General features: G+C 42.6%; 1 protein-coding gene across 2 annotated transcripts in view; it reads right to left on the reverse strand.

The window, feature by feature from the left end:
• LOC310860117 (AP-1 complex subunit sigma-2-like) overlaps positions 1-17,159 on the reverse strand; it is a 34,032-nt gene extending 16,873 nt beyond the window's left edge. Inside the window, exons 1-5 of one of the 2 annotated variants that reach the window (XM_083766883.1) lie at positions 17,019-17,159; positions 12,774-12,952; positions 4,027-4,135; positions 3,273-3,410; positions 2,160-2,190 (exon numbers count right to left, since the gene is read on the reverse strand). In XM_083766883.1, the coding sequence (XP_083623009.1) occupies positions 2,160-2,190; positions 3,273-3,410; positions 4,027-4,135; positions 12,774-12,952 (457 nt within the window). In that variant the 5' untranslated portion in view covers positions 17,019-17,159. The remainder of the gene's footprint in view (positions 1-2,159; positions 2,191-3,272; positions 3,411-4,026; positions 4,136-12,773; positions 12,953-17,018) is intronic. The other variant, XM_083766884.1, reaches the window with a different exon arrangement.
• Between the last annotated feature and the right edge of the window lie 984 nt (positions 17,160-18,143).

Here is an 18,143-nt window from a genome sequence, read left to right on the forward strand (position 1 = left end):
TACAGGTCTGGAGCTCTGAGGGTCCCAAATGAACCCTTACAGGTCTGGAGCTCTGAGGGTCCCAAATGAACCCTTACAGGTCTGGAGCTCTGAGGGTCCCAAATGAACCCTTACAGGTCTGGAGCTCTGAGGGTCCCAAATGGACCCTCACAGGTCTGGAGCTCTGAGGGTCCCAAATGAACCCTTACAGGTCTGGACCTCTGAGGGTCCCAAATGAACCCTTAGAGGTCTGGAGCTCTGAGGGTCCCAAATGAACCCTTACAGGTCTGGAGCTCTGAGGGTCCCAAATGAACCCTTACAGGTCTGGAGCTCTGAGGGTCCCAAATGAACCCTTAGAGGTCTGGAGCTCTGAGGGTCCCAAATGAACCCTTACAGGTCTGGACCTCTGAGGGTCCCAAATGAACCCTTACAGGTCTGGAGCTCTGAGGCCACGCTTTTACACCAAAATAACACTTGGTTCTAGAACTGGTTACAGTTTCCCGAACCAACTCTTTTACACCAAAATAACACTTCCGAACCAACTCTTTTTTTTAAACACTCTGAACTGGTTCAATACATTAAGAACTGAACCGGTTCAAAGTGGGAAAACGGGCCTGCCTGAGAGTGTGTATATACAAATGGAACCAAAGGGTCCATTTGGTTCCATGCGTACACAATCTCAAAGAGTTATGGTGGTGGTCCTTTGAAATTAAAATGTTTGAGAACCACTGATCTGTGGCGCATCGTGTGTGTCACGTTTGCATATCGTTGTTGCTGTTGTAGCTTCCCCCTCGCCCGGAGTGAGTCTACTTCTAAAGGCTACACACACATAATATGCCTGGTGTACTTCTGTCCGTACCGTTACCGTACATACACTGCAAAATCCCCAGTGCTTGGATTTAACTCTGAGAGCGTACGCGTGGAACCAAGTGGACCCCTTATCGGGGGTTTATAGGGCCGCACGAATCGGTAATCTCGGGCCGATTATGCGGTCGATTTCTGGGGCGGGAGAACCCCTTTTGGCGTTAGCATTATGCTATGCTTTAGCTATTGAAAAATAGCAGATCTACAAGCTCGTAGCGCGCCACCGAGTGGCGCGCTACGAGCTTGTAGGTCTGCTATTTTTGAAAGACGGCTGACATAGAAACGTGGCTTTTTCAGAACACTGTCATTTTGTCAAACAGACAATTTTAGAATCTGATCTCCGGTCAGAATGGGTTAATCGAATGAGCGAGAAGACCGTATTTTTGATTATTTCTTTTCGATATCATCAACTAGGGGGTGTAACGATATAGTAACTGCATCGAAAAACCCATTTTAATTTCATGAATCGAAGTATATCGAAATCAGCAACATTGATTATATCGTATCGTTTCGCAACGCAAATAATCGGTATCGACTAGTTTTGCTATGCAAATAATCGATTGTGTGTCAATACTACATTTCTCTGCGTGGCATTAAGCAACTTTTAGAAGATAAAAGAAAAAGAGGGGATTAATTACTTAGTTTAAAATAATGTCAATGAAACTGCCTCCCCCTGGCCAGCCGGGGCGCCTGATGGAGGGGAAAGGAACTGGTTGGAATAACATGTTCCTTCCACGCGCTACGTCCAACCAGGGAAACTCCCCCCTGCCAGGTGTAAAGGAGCAACTTGGACACTCAAGTTCAAGTCCGTTGCTCTCCCCATGTCCCCCATATATGGGGACTAGGTTGGTGGAGGGTGTGTAGAGTCCAGGATCACATTAGATAATTGAAACAGGGGTGAAAAATGGGTTACAAAATCGTGGAATAAAAAATGTAGTAAATAAAAAAATAAAAAAATGTTCAATGTATTTTAAATAGCGACTGCATATGGATTTCAAATCATTGAATCGTATCGGATCGCCAATAATTAACCAACATCGTCAACCATCTATCATGATACGTATTGCTGTTAAAATGTAATCGTTACACCCCTAATATAAACTAATGGATCATTTCAATCAGTCAGTCTGATCGTCTGGTTCCATGCGTGGACTCTCAGGGGGTTAAAGTCATCGCAGAGGACTTTACTGTAGCGCACGCCGCGGTCGTTGGACGAGGGTTAGTACCGTATGAGCGTGTAGAGCCTCCAGTCAGTGCTACGCTATGAGCTAGCTATACTACGGTTAGCGCTAATGCAGCTCTACACCACACTGTACCTGGAAACAGTCGCATCTGAAAGTCTATATTCTGTAAAAATCACAAGAAGGAGAGAGAGAGAGAGAGAGAGAGAGAACATGTCAGCTGCAAATCAACACCGAGATCAGCAAACTGTTTCTCTATGTATTCGATGAATTACCATGTGTTGTTCTTGCTTACTGTAAATCGCTCTGGATTAAGAGCGTCTGCTAAATGCCTAAATTGTAAATCAAACAGCAATAAAAAAAGGAAAAAACAGCAAGTGGCATTTGATGACATTTGAAAATGCAGCAGCGAGATGTGTGAGCTGCTATAGGAGAAGGATATGGAATGGAACACAACCACCCTAAAGTCTAATCATTGTGTGTATTCCTGCACTATATCTGCATCAAATGTACATAGTACTCGGTACACATAGACATTGATTTATTGGAGATTCTGCCTTTCAACTGTACATACATACATACACGCATGCATACATTTTGTTTTGATTGTATTGTTCCACGTTTTGCTTTTGGCAATGTAAACGTCAACGTTTTCTCATGCCAATAAAGCCCTTTGAAATTTAACCCATTTTGGGGCGGGAATCCCTTTTGGTGTTATAGCATTATGTTATGCTTTAGCTATTGAAAAATAGCAGATCTACAAGCTCATAGCGCGCCACCGAGTGGCGCACCACGAGCTTGTAGGTCGGCTATTTTTTAAAACTGTCATGATTTAGAAGACATTTTTTGAAGAATCTGATCTCGGGTCAAAATGCGTTAGAGAACCACCATTCTTCTGCGCGTTAGAATCTGGTCTCAGGTCAGAATGAGGTTAAACGAATAGAACTTTAGCCTTTAGCGGAGGTGGTCCAGTGGTCACCACTGGTCAGCCTTTAACCCGTTTTGGTGTTAGCATTACCTTATGCTTTAGCTATTGAAAAATAGCAGATCTACAAGCTCATAGCGCGCCACGAGCTTGTAGGTCTGCTATTTTTGAAAAACCGAAGAACGACTGACATAGAAACATAGCTTTTTCAGACAACTGTCAGGATGTAGAAGACATTTTTAGAATCTGATCTCAGGTCAGAATGGGTTAAGGTGCTACAGTGGTCTCCACTGGTCAAGCGGACAGACAGTCCTGTACTTTACCTCCTGCAGCAGGTCGGCCTGCTCGATGGCCTTCAGGACGTTCTTCTTGGAGGTCTCCTGGGCCTCGCCGCCCAGCAGGAACTCGTCCAGGATGAAGTAGGCCTTCTCAAAGTTGAAGATGATGTCCAGCTCACACACCTGTTCAAAACCACAGAGCCTTTTCTTTTTTACCTATTAACCCATTCTGACCTGAGATCAGATTCATACGAGGTTGGACACACACTGGTCTGATGAACCCATTCTGACCTGAGATCAGATTCTAAAAAATGTCAGTCGCTCTTCGATTTTTCAAAAATAGCAGACCTGCAAGCTCGTAGCGCGCCACCGAGTGGCGCGCTACGAGCTTGTAGATGGGGGTCCGTGGCCCAATAGAGATAATTCTAGGGGTGCCTTGACATGAAAAGGTTTGAGCACCACTGACATAGAAACATGGGTTTTTCAGGGGGAATAAAAATGACTTTGTTTTTTTTTAATCGGCCTCAGTCCACCCCTTTTGGCGTTAGCATTATGTTATGCTTTAGCTATTGAAAAATAGCAGATCTACAAGCTCATAGCGTGCCACCGAGTGGCGCACTACGAGCTTGTAGGTCTGCTATTTTTTAAAAAATCGAAGAACGACTGACATAGAAACTTTTTCAGAAAACTGTCAGGATGTAGAAGAACATTTTTTAGAATCTGATCTCAGGTCAGAATGGGTTAATGAAAGAATAAAAAAGGGCGTGGAGGAGGAGGAGGAGGTGTGAAACACACGTACGCTGCCAAAGTATTTATCCAGCAGCTCCACGTATCTGTGGATGATCTCCAAGGTGATGAGCTCGTTGTCCTGGTCCTCAATGGCACAGCAGAAATACAGGCTGGCATATCTGGAGACAGAGAGCAGACTATCAGAACACACTATCAGAACATATCTGTGAACAGAACAGACGATCAGAACACACTGTCAGAACATATCTGTGAACAGAACAGACGATCAGAACACACTGTCAGAACATATCTGTGAACAGAACAGACGATCAGAACACACTATCAGAACATATCTGTGAACAGAGCAGACGATCAGAACACACTGTCAGAACATATCTGTGAACAGAGCAGACGATCAGAACACACTGTCAGAACATATCTGTGAACAGAGCAGACGATCAGAACACACTGTCAGAACATATCTGTGAACAGAGAGCAGACTATCAGAACACACTGTCAGAACATATCTGTGAACAGAGCAGACGATCAGAACACACTATCAGAACATATAAACAGAGAGCAGACGATCAGAACACACTGTCAGAACATATAAACACAGAGCAGACGATCAGAACACACCGTCAGAACATATCTGAAAACTAGCCAGGTTATTTTTTAATCACACCTCATTGAATGCTCAGCTGTTGTCCCGATGTGAAGGCAAACAGACTTTTGACTGTGAGACTGTATAGGCTGGTGATTTGTATGGTTTTGACATCCTTTTTTTGCTTTTTTTAAATACTGAAGTTACACAGTGAATGAATGAAGTATCCATTTTGAACTCTTAAGTCAACGTTTGTGGAGACATATCCGTCTTTTGATCACACGTCTAGACTGGATCATCGGCGTCGGGCAACCAGTAGCAAAGTAATAGGACTTTGACTCTACACACAGCATTACAGGTGTACAGACAGTGACATTGGTGTATGAATGTCTGTGTGAATGTAATACACCGTCTACTGTATGTAAAGCGCCTTGGATACAAATGCACCATTTACCATGCATGGTTGAAGTGATTACATTAAAAACAGAGGCACAACTACGATTCGTAGCAGCATGGTTAGAGGAAGATCAACCTTCAATGTGGCTAGATATTGAATCTGCACAGTGTGATTGTCCTCTCCGGAATCTCTTGTTTCTCAGAGATCCTACAACAGCAAAGAAATATTGTAAAAACCCCAATTGTTTCCAACACACTAAAGGCATGGAAGGTGGCAAGGCTTTTGGAGGGTCGAGCCAAAGTAACATCACCTCTTGCCTCAATTCAGGGGAACCCAGACTTTCCTCCTGGCCTTATTGATCTTGGGTTTAATTATTGGAGAGATAGCGGTATAACGACGTTAGAAAATCTTTTTACCGGTCCTATACTCATGTCATTTGATCAAACACAACAGAAATATGACCTACATCGCAGTCATTTCTTTCAGATTTTTACAGGTGAGGGATTTCATTCTCAGACGCACAACACTATCAACTAATTCAACTACCTCTCCAATTGAGAGAGTGCTGACAATGGGTTTTACAAGAGGGTTTATGAGTATTCTGTGTGGCATGTTAAGATCCAACACAACTGTTGACACACAAGATGCTAAGAGGAAATGGGTGATCTTGAGGTTCAAATTTCAGACGAGGTTTGGTGGGAAATATTTGAAAATGCCAAAAGCTTTCTGTGTGTAATAGAGCTTGGTCGATTCAGCTAAGAACCATACACCGATTACAGATCTCACCTAGCCTTCGACATAAAATGAATCCTACTCTATCTCCTCTCTGTCATAAGTGTAAAACTGAAGAGGGAAATTATATTCACTGTATATGGTCATGTCATAAGATTAAACGATACTGGTTGGGTATCGTGCAGCAGTTGAATGAGATCTTTAATGTGGAGTGTGAACCTGACCCTATGTGTTTGATTCTTGGGCTGCCTGATGACAAGATTGTTGACAAGTTCCATACACGTCCGTTTAATCTCTTAACTTATGCTGCTAGGAAAAATATTCTGTTGTCTTGGATTAATGACAAACCACCAACAAAAAAAAGACTGGCACAAAATAATCATGCAGTGCATGCCGTTGGAATTCCTAACCTGCCTGCTACGCTCCACCACAGATACCTTCTATAACCCATTCTGACCGGGCACCCATTTTGGTGTCAGCATCATGTTATGCTTTAGCTATTTAAAAATAGCAGATCTACAAGCTCATATCGCGCCACCGAGTGGCGCGATACGAGCTTGTAGGTCTGCTATTTTTTGAAAAATCGAAGAACGACTGATATTTTTTTAATCTGATCTCAGGTCAGAATGGGTTCATCAGACTAGTGTGTGTCCGGCGGAAACCTCGTGTGAATCTGATCTCAGGTCAGAATGGGATAAAATATGGGACCCATATTTGAGATTTGTTGGCCCTCAGTTAGCTACCACCTTGACCATAGGGTTCCTGGACAGAAGCGATGCCACTAACCTTGATTGATAAAGTTATGGATATTATTGTTATGTATGTATGTATGTATGTATCTATAATGCATATTGCATAATGCATTTATTTTATTTTCTCTGGAGTTGTTAACCCATCTAAACTTTCAAGCACCAAACTGCACCATATTTCCATATTTGTATATTATTTGTGCACTTTATTTTTTTGGTATACGTGTATAATTGTGTCCTTTGTTCCACAACGCGCCTGAGCTGAGCTGTCTGTTTTTGTTTGTTTGTTTTGTTTTTACTGTCTTGTCTTTGTCATAAAATGTAAAAACCAATAAAAATATTATTGAAACGAAAAATGAAAAACAGAGCATCAGGTATAAAAACAGCATGGTTTCATGTGTTGCCATGATGGTTATAAACAGAGATAAACAGGTTATAAACAGAGCATCAGGTATAAAAACAGCATGGTTTCATGTGTGCCATGATGGTTATAAACCAACGTTGTGATATAGTCACCGATCTCACATGATACCAAGTAGAACAGTGAGTGGTTCTCAAACTTTTTAAAGGGGATTGTGACATGAAAATAAAAAGGTTTTTGTAATTTGTTTTAGGTTTTCTGAGCACCAAAATAAAACTGAACTTTAACCCATTTTGGTGTTAGCATCATGTCATGCTTTAGCTATTGAAAAATAGCAGATCTACAAGCTCATAGCGCGCCACTCGGTGGCGCGCTATGAGCTTGTAGATCTGCTATTTTTTGAAAAATCGAAGAGCGACTGACATAGAAGACATTTTTAGAATCTGATCTCAGGTCAGAATGGGTTAAATGGACCGGACAGCAGTGTTTTTGGCAGAAAATTTAGATTCACCTGGAATGTTTTAGTGTTAGTCTAGTTTTAGTCGACTAAATATCATAAGATTTTAGTCGACTAAATATCATAAGATTTTAGTCGACTAAATATCATAAGATTTTAGTCGACTAAATCTACAGGTGATTTAGTCACGGACTAAAATGTAATTTGGACGGGCCTTGATGTCGCCGTAATGACATGCTGAAAATAGCAGACCTACAAGCTCGTAGCGCGCCACTCGGTGGCGCGCTACGAGCTTGTATAGTCTGCTATTTTTCAATAGCTAAAGCATAACATAATGCCGACACCAAAATGGGTTCCTGCCCAAAATGGGTTAAACCTCCATGATATTGATATATCTTGTAGATTGTGAGCTCGTAGATCTGCTATTTTATTTTATAAGTGTAAAATGACTTCTACTGGATCTCTTGTCCACTTACATAGTCCCTTCCTAACATAGTCTTTATTTGGCAGAAACCTCCGTGAGTGAAGTGAACCATCTCTGATATGAGCTCCTGTTCAATGGATGCTAATCACAAACAAAGCTTTGCTCGCATGCTTCAGCAGATTATGCCCCCCCCCCCCCCCCCCCGCGTTCCCGTTTAAAACAAAAGCAGGCAAAAAGCACCGGCTGGGTTGGTTTTGATCCTAGGCCAAGTTACTGCCCGGGTAACGTGTGGTATAGAAGATTAATGAACCTCAATCACACGGGAGTTATTGGAACACACACACACACACACACAACACACACAACACACAACCCCCTGAAAATATCAGAATATTGAAGTGTGTGAGGCCGGGGGTTGGAAATCCACCAAGGTGCATTAGGATTTGTCGCGTGTATATAATTAGCAAAATCACACCTCTAATCAATTATTGACCAATCTTGAAACGTACATTAGCTACGTCACCAAGAATGGTGGTCCCTTATTGTTGGCCAAAGGGTTTCCAATGACATACCGGCAGACCATTTGCTCAGACACACACGACGTCAATTCTCCATTGGCATTTAATGCTTGTGTTAAAGACGGAATGTACTCTATAGCCGTTCATAGAGCACCGAAGTCCTGACGTAACTCGCTCATCCCTTCGATTCCCCTGGTTCGTTCGCGGAAGTAATGTCTCTATGGAGAATAACATGGGGTGATCTTAATATCGTCTACTATAAGCGTTGTGGTCCAAAAATAAACAAGCTGTCTCGGCGTTATTGTCAGGGAGGTGTCTCTGTATCGTTTGCGACTGTCCAGTCACTCATATATGATACAGTCTGCTTCTAGCGAAAATGTAACTAATTCAGTAGCGGTGACATTTAGTGTTTTCTCTCAGTCAGTTGATTCTTCATATCCATATGAGTGAAGCGGCCGGGATGACATTTTCAAAAACACTTATCTAAAATCCCCCCTATGGGGATTACAATGCAAATAAAAAGTACATGAACCCGTGGATTTGCGCCCAGCTCTACCGATATTGACGTCAGACTTCGGTGCTCTATATCGCACACATAATGACTCTTCCTACTTCCTACTATTGAAAAATAGCAGATCTACAAGCTCATAGCGCGCCACCGAGTGGCGCGCTACGAGCTTGTAGGTCTGCCATTTTTGAAAAATCGTGAAAATGTGCCTCAAATCTTTGAATATTCTTTCAGAGTTTCAGTTTTTAACTCAAATCTTTGCTTCTGGAGAGGTCCCCTGGAACAGCATATTTTCAGATGGGGGTCGGCGGCATATTACATATAATTTGTAGGGTCCTTGACGTGAAATATTGAGAACCACCGACGCTTACGGGTCCATTTGAGACATGACTGGTGTAGCAGAGTGTTTCCACGGGGCGCCGGTGGCTCAGGGGTAGAGTGCCTGGATGGTAACCGTAAGGTTGCCAGTTCGAACCCGGGCTCCCCCAGAGTTGCTGTCGAAGTGTCCTTGAGCAAGACACTGAACCCCTAATTGCTCCCGATGTGCTAGTTGGTGCCTTGCATGGTTTCCGCTGCCATCGGTGTGTGAATGTGTGTGTGAATGGGTGAATGTAATGCACAATCTCTGTAAAGCGCCTTGGATAAAGGCGCTATATAAATGCACCATTTACCATTTACCCTGACTCTGCTCGACCGGAATGGAACGGAGCCTTCATTACTATCATCGGTAGTCTCGCGTTACCAGACTGTTGCCTCTCGCAATTTCCGAATGCTTCCGTCATACAGTCTGGAGCAACGGAAGAGCTGTCATGAGTAGAATATAAATGCTTCCGTCGTACAGTCTGGAGCAACGGAGGAGCTGTCATGAGTAGAATATAAATGCTTCCTGTCATACAGTCAGGAGCAACGGAAGAGCTGTCATGAGTAGAATATAAATGCTTCCTGTCATACAGTCAGGAGCAACGGAAGAGCTGTCATGAGTAGAATATAAATGCTTCCTGTCATACAGTCTGGAGCAACGGAAGAGCTGTCATGAGTAGAATATAAATGCTTCCGTCAAACAGTCTGGAGCAACGGAAGAGCTGCCATGAGCACAATATAAATGCTTCCGTCATACAGTCTGGAGCAACGGAAGAGCTGTCATGAGTAGAATATAAATGCTTCCGTCATACAGTCTGGAGCAACGGAAGAGCTGTCATGTGTAGAATATAAATGCTTCCGTCATACAGTCTGGAGCAACGGAAGAGCTGTCATGAGTAGAATATAAATGCTTCCGTCATACAGTCTGGAGCAACGGAAGAGCTGCCATGAGTAGAATATAAATGCTTCCATCGTACAGTCTGGAGCAACAGAAGAGCTGTCATGAGTAGAATATAAATGCTTCCTGTCATACAGTCTGGAGCAACAGAAGAGCTGTCATGTGTAGAATATAAAGCGGAAGTGGTTCCGTGGCTCCTTTAACCATCCGTCCTGCTGTAGACCAGGAGGACTAAGGAGGGCAGAGTCTGGCAGGCGGGCCACGTGTGGCCGTGCCAACCATGTGTCTGTCTGGGTCGGTCACCCTGTGTGCCCATGTGTTGTTGGCACAGCAACACAGCGTCTAACGAGCAGACATGAATGAATGGCCATGTGTTTGAGAATAGATTCTTAGGTTTAATTATCGACAGTAAACTTAATTGGAAACGGCATATAAATAATCGAAGGACAAAAGGATCTAAAACCATTGCTATAATGTATAAAGCTAAACCTGTTCTGAACCAGAACTCACTATATATATGCTGTATTGCTCCCTCGTACTCCCATACATCGATTACTGTGTGGAGGTATGGGGGAACAACTACAAAACAACTATCCAGCCAATATTCCTACTATTCACCCAATCTGATTATTACGCACCAACCAACCTATTGTTCATTCAATTAAACACCCTAAAACTCCAAGATATAGTAGATCTAAATACCGCAATAACAAAAGGCACACAATCACCTGCTCCCGAGCTGTATCCAAGAGCTGTTCTGGCCTAGAGAGAGCCGCTATACAACCTAAGAGGCACTGCCATTATTCAAACAAACAAATGCTAGAATAAACATCAGAGAGAGGTGCATATCGGTCAAGCTGTGGAATGGATTGGACGACGAACTAAAAAACTGTAGTAGGAATAAAAAAATTAAAAAAAATTGTATAGATCAAAAATAGTAGATACATATAGAACATTGATACGTTTCGTTTTCTCGTTTTGTTTTGTTGTTTTTGTTCTTTTTTGTCTTGTTCCTGTTAACTGTATTGTCCTGTCTGTCTTTGTTTTATGTTATGTTATGTTTGTTTTTGTTTTGTTTTTTCCCCCTTATGTTTTCTTTGTTGTATTATTTTACCTATGAAAGCCATTTATCTGTTAGAAGGGTAGGCACTATAAGCTTAGGCTTCAGCCTACACCTTTTTGGTCAATGTTTCTTTTGCAAAAAAAAAAAAGCAGGCACTGTATTGATTTGTTATAATGACCAAAATAAAAATAAACTCTAACTCTAACTCCATCTGTCCCTCTGCTTGTGGTGCGAGTAATATATCCCATTCTGGGCGGGGACCCATTTTGGCGTTAGCAACATGTCATGCTTTAGCTATTGAAAAATAGCAGGTCTGCTATTTTTGAAAAATCGAAGAACGACTGACATTTTTAGAATCTGATCTCAGGTCAGAATGGGTTAATCAGACCAGTGTGTGTCCAGTGGAAACCTCGTAATGAATCTGATCTCAGGTCAGAATGGGATATAGAGCGTCGCAGTCCCGGCCCACTTTCGGAACGAGGAGGAGGGGCATGTATGGGAAGAGATTTCCCCATACATTTTCCATAGACGTTTCAGAAAGCAGTGCGTGCAGTGTTGTACCCTGGCCTTTTGTTCTTCTAATTATTTGGTCGGCCCAGTTTTTTTTTTTTTTTGGTCAGGAGCCGAGTTGACTTGACCGACGCTAAAGCCCTAACCACACCTTTAACCCATTCTGACCTGAGATCAGATTCTAAAAATGTCTTCTACATCCTGACAGTTTGCTGAAAAAACTATGTTTCTATGTCAGTCGTTCTTCGATTTGTCAAAAATAGCAGACCTACAAGCTTGTAGATCTGCTATTTTTCAATAGCAAAAGCATAGCATAATGCTAACACCAAAAGGGGTTCCCGTTCAGAATGGGTTAAGGGTCAAGGCGGTTTTAGCGTTGTCCCTGCGGTGTTTTCGCGTTAACTCCTTGCAACCGTTTGGACCCAAGGAGTTGCATATTGGTGACCCTTTGGTGTCTTTAAAGAAATACTTTATGTCTATGGTTAAATGGTGCCTTCATTGTTCTGAAAGGGGGCGGGACTGCAGCCTACTTAGTATGCGTACCACCAGCGACCAGTGTCGTCTTAGTCATATTCATTTAATTGTAGTCATATTTTAGTCACCTGGACTGTTTTGGTGTTAGTCCACTTTGTCGACTAAATGCCATGCGATTTTAGTAGACTAAAATGTATTTTGGCTGGCCTTGATGCCGTCGTAATGACAGATTTTACACTTGCTCACAACACAAGCTATTTTCAGCATGCAACCAAGTGTCAAATTACTTATACTTGTCCACTAGTCCCTTCCTAACATTTTAGTCTAGTTTTTATTTGTTGACGAAATTGTCAGTATAATTCGTCTTAGTTTTAGTCATCGTAGCTTAGTTTTCATTTAGTTTTCGTCAGTTAAGAAAAGGTAGTCGACGAACCTTTTTCGCCACAGTTTTTAGTCTAGGAAAACAACACTGCTCCAACACTGACCTCTTGTAGACCACCGTGGCGTCGCTCCACTCCAGGAAGCTGAAAACACTGACCTCTTGTAGACCACCGTGGCGTCCCTCCACTCCAGGAAGCTGAAAACAACACTGACCTCTTGTAGACCACCTTGGCGTCGCTCCACTCCAGGAAGCTGAAAACAACACTGACCTCTTGTAGACCACCGTGGCGTCGCTCCACTCCAGGAAGCTGAAAACAACACTGACCTCTTGTAGACCACCTTGGCGTCCCTCCACTCCAGGAAGCTGAGAACAACACTGACCTCTTGTAGACCACCTTGGCGTCCCTCCACTCCAGGAAGCTGCACATCTTGGGCTTCCGGGCGAGGATGGTCTGCACCAGCTCCCTGGTGATCTTCTTCTTCTCCTTGTCCGACAGCGCCACGTACCACTTCTGGAGACGCAGCTTGCCCTGGCGGCTGAACAGCAGCATGAACTGCATCTGCAGGGACCAGGGACCACATGGGACCATGAGGGACCACATGGACATCAAAAGGGACCATGAGGGACCAGGGACCACATGGACATCATGAGGGACCAGGGACCACATGGGACCATGAGGGACCAGGGACTACATGGACATCAAAAGGGACCATGAGGGACCATGGATCACATGGACCATGAGGGACCAGGGACCACATGGACCATGAGGGACCATGAGGGACCAGGGACCACATGGACATCAAAAGGGGGGCTTCGTCCCCATGAGCTTTTACACGTCTGTAAAACAACGTAGAGACTGCCCCTCTCCAGACCATGAATGAATGCAGCGTTTACTACATGGTGAAAGAAATGCTAAATGCCTCTCCTTTCCTTTCCATGCCATACCGGAAGTCAGCATTCAGGAGAATCGCTTTTTTCTGAAGTCTCCTGAACTTGGAACGCAGAATTTTGCGTTGAACTAATTTGTTTCTAAAAAACCCATGTCGTAACACCTGCATCTCCAGTAGATAACGAGTGCTGGGTTGCGGCCCGAAAATAGCTGATCTACAAGCTTGAGAGCTTGTAGATCTGCTAAGTGCCCTCTTACGGATTTCAACACTCTCTGCGTGGAACAAACACAAGGGAACAGAACACACACACACACACACGAGAACAAGTCACAAGTCGTTCATTTGTAATTGTAACGCAAAGAGTATACACAGTATACGTAAAATATGCACAATGACTTCATACAGCATAATATCACACAGTTAAGCATTTATCCAGACAGACTTACTGTAGCAAATTGCAATACTACTATTACTATAACCTAACTAATCGTCTATTACATTTCAACCAGTGGTCCTTGAGAGGGTTCCAGGTGGTCCGACTCCCCAGATCTTTAACTCTTGAGAATGTAAAATGAAACCAAATGATACGCTCTCAAGAGTTAAATTATTGTTGTTAAACATCTGCATTACTTAATTAAAGTCTACACAATTAGAGAATGTCAAATAATTGTTTTTTTTAGTTAGGCAAACATTGATCCAAAGAACAATGGAATGTTAAATGTATTAACCCTAGCATGACTGAAGTCAAGTGAGACACAAGTACAGTAGCATGTGCTTAAATTCATATTTTAGAAAATGTTTCAGATGTCAAACATTTCTGAGATGATGGAATGGTGACGGATGATGATGGTCACGGAAGAGGAACCTTCAAAATCTAAAAGAAACGGTCAAAATGAGTTCAGTCCAGAGCCATCTTAATAGAAGAGTTACGACATTGAGGGGGCAGAAACCGAACCGAGCTCTGGTCATGCAGCCTGGATGGAGAGGGACATGCTGGAGTTGGAAATACATTGTTTTCAACGAGGGCGGCGCAAATAAGAGCAATTTTAGTCACGTGTGCAACATGACAACCGTTTAAAAGTATTGTACAGTAACAGCTAAAGTCTCTGTAATGTTTATGTTGTACGGTTACTACAAAACAATCTAAAATAAAAGGGATTTAAGATCATTGAAGCTGGGCTGTCGCCTGGCCTGGGTCCAATAATGCATTTCTGCCTACTTCCGGTCCAGGACTTCACGCTATTTGTTGTTCCCCATTCTCAATAGAAGCCTATATGTAGGAGAGCCGCCATTGGACTGAAGCCCCATGAAGTGAACAGAGTTTTCGTAACTCTGTCTATATCCAAGGCTCTGGACTGGTAGGTCTGGTAGATCTAACATAGAAGAAATATAAGCGCTACAAGCTTGCAGATCTGCTATTTTTGATGTCAGGATGTAGAAGACATTTTTAGAATCTGATCTCAGGTCAAAATGGGTTAAAAATAAACCGATACCACTGCTTATCACGCCTCTCAGACAGAAAGATAATATGCCTGTGTTGAGTGATAGGTACCATAGCTGTCACCATAGTGGCTCAACTCACGGAGTAGTCCTTTAACCCATTTTGGACTGATGGCGATTAAAAAAAGGCTTCTAAATCCTAATAGTTTTCTGATAAACCCATGTTTCTGTGTCAGCGGTGCTCAACGTTTTTCATGTCAAGGACGCCCAGAATTATCTCTATTGGGCCACGGACCCCCATCTCAAATATTTTAGTTAAAAATGTTCACTCTGAAATATATATTCAAAGATTTGCACCACATTTTCACGATTTTTCTAAAATAGCAGAGTTCATATGAGCTTGTAGATCTGCTTTCCCTTGTAAAGATGAAACAATAAAGTGCCTTAAAGGACTTCTCCGTGAGTGCTGGTATTCTCCTTCATCTAAACTAAAGAAACATGTGCAGTTGAGACCAGGAAGTTGTACATGCCCAAATTTGTGCATGTACAACTGCGCATGTTTCTTTCCTTCCATGGAGCAACATGGCGTCGCCCGTACGGTCTTCGCGTCTCCTCCTCTTTAAGTTTAGACAGTCCTTGCTTTTCACAATGGTAGGAACACCAGTGACGAGGCGCTTACATTTTTTTTTATGATGGAGCAGCACTTCAATACTATAAATAATGTCTCCATAATCTAAAACTGAGAGAAAGGTGGCTTCAATAAAATAACATAAAATCACACCTGTGTGAAGTGAGGGGCGCTAATATATTAAGTCTAAGGGCCGATTCATACTCCTATTTTAGAGCCGAATAAAAGTCGGTTCGGCGCTGTAGAGCCTACAATTTGACGTCATTTGAGGTTCGGGGGGGCGGGTACCGTCCTAAAGTCGGCTCTTCGGTGCTACTGAAAATTTCTGACGAGCCGAAATCATTTCTGCACTACAGCGCCGAAACAGGGTAAAATAGGAGTATGAATCGGCCCTAACTCATGTTGATTAGGTGATGTAATGGTGATGTAAAATAAACAGTGACAACACAAACATTACACGCCATTAACAATAAAGAGACAATATGACGTAATGAGTTACATTATTTGACATAGATTTTCCCTTCATTTACAAAACAAACATTGAACTAAAGACAAACATTAAACCAGTGTAAGAATCTACTGGATGCAGGAAAGCATGATTTAATTATATAGAAAAAAATGTCTCCGTTTTGGAGACAAGGTTTATTATCAATGTGACATTAAATAAAAAGAGTTTCTCATCAAGCCAGTTGCCAAGGTAACTGTATTCTGAGACCCTTTCTCTATTGCAGAGGAATATATATTAAATGAAGAGGTCGATGTGTCTAGACCTACTGTATAGTATTAAAGTGAACATCTGAATCCCCCACCCACCCCTTTCCCCCCTCACTGTATATGTTTTTCACCCTTTTTACCTCCTTTATGATGATTTCCTGTTTTTGGCTGTATGGAAGTGTATATTCGTATACGTCTCTAAATGTTATGATGAATTGAACAAGGTGGACCCTCTTGTAAACAATAGAGTGTAATGCTTCATTCATGGGTCGTCGTCCACTCACAGTCAACAGTCTTTGTATTGAGTTTGTGCTTGAAATGTACTGACATTCTGCAAACTGTTAATACATACTTCAATCAACAAACATGAATTGTAGTTTAGCTTGCATTTTAAAGCATTTATAAAGCCTTTAAGCTCAGCCGTGCAGGGCAACGTGCAGCCAGGAGTCAGGACTCAAGAGCATTACAGCAAGCTGCAGCTTCCTCATGTAACATCTGAGAAGGACTGTCTCAGGCTCAGCTTGCCTTCATAAAGGGAAGTAACTTAACTCGTGTATACCGTTATATATTCAACGGTTTAGAATTTAGAAGTGTTTTCTTCACTGACGGACCTGCTCGGGTCATTGACAACAAGCAAAACACCCAGCAGGAGCTTAGTGTGTGTGTGTGTGTGTGTGTGTGTGTGTGTGTGTGTGTGTGTGTGCGCGCGCAAGTACTATAGCCGAAAGATTTAGACTCTCGTCTAGTAGATGTATTGTATCGATTCTGACATTGAAAAGTACAGTACTGTGTGTGACACACACACACACACACACACACACACACACACACACACACACACACACACACACACACACACACACACACACACACACAAACTATGTGAACCCGGCGAAACACACACAGCTTTCTTTACATCAACGACACATGGTGATTTCGTCAAAACAACTCACCGTGAATTATAAAGAATCAAAAGTCTTCTTGTCGTTACGGTGTGACACGCATTCACACGCACGCACGCACACACACACTCACACACACACAGTCACACACACACTCACAGTGTCAGTACAGTAGACACTAGACAGCCGACAGCCAGACAGCCCAACACACACACACACACACACACGTTAAAATGTTCACACGCAACTAGAGCTCATTAGAGTGAATGACTGCTGCTTCGCCGCCATTGGTCACAGCTAGGGAGCAGCGTGCGACAGGCAGCGTTCATTGGCTGCCCGGCTCCCGTTGGCCCCGCCCCTGTCGGACGCCGTACGTACGTGCGTCGATTGCCCGACGGTGATTGGCCGTCCTTGCACGTCACTCACGGCGCTTACGTGAGGAAGCGGCCCTTTTTAAACTACCGGCTAATAAACGTTTGAAAGGCATATTTTTTGTTGTTTTTTTTAGATGGACTTTTCAGTGAACAAAATTGTCGGAAAATAAAATGCATTATCATTAATTATCATTCAGCGTGACACACTCCATATTTGGGCGTATTAGGCTACAAACACATAAAACAGAAAACCTAAAATATAAACACAAGCAACAACACCAGAGTTACGTATTCATGGACAGTCAAGATATATAAGATAAACACATTTAAAAAAAGAAAAAGAAAAATCAAATTAAAAATTGAAAATAGTTTACATTATTTACACGACCAAACGCAGCACCATCAACCGTATCATAATGTGTAGTAATACAATAAACAGTCAAGAGGGCCACAATGCCGAGCTGAGTGAACCATACATGTGCTGGAGGTAAAACCTCAGACTTCCATTCCTTAACAATGGTCTTCCTGCCCACCATTAATGCTGTTTGAATCCAGTCAGCTAGAGGTGCAGGGAGGTGTTTTAGTGGCGATGGATCACCCAGAATAAAGAGAGCCGCTGTATAAGGAATAAGAGGGCCTACTGTATTGATAGTTGGTGAAATTAGGGGTACAAATGGGAGTGTATGTATGTGTGCGATCATGTGCACACAAGTCCAAGGGAATGTATGGGACTGTAACAAGGAGAACTAAAGTAACTGTGTTGAAAGTTATTTTAAATAAAGTGCCCTAAAATGATCAGTTG

Source organism: Protomyctophum parallelum, assembly GCF_964188405.1.
Source record: "Protomyctophum parallelum genome assembly, chromosome: 6".
NCBI lineage: Eukaryota > Metazoa > Chordata > Actinopteri > Myctophiformes > Myctophidae > Protomyctophum > Protomyctophum parallelum.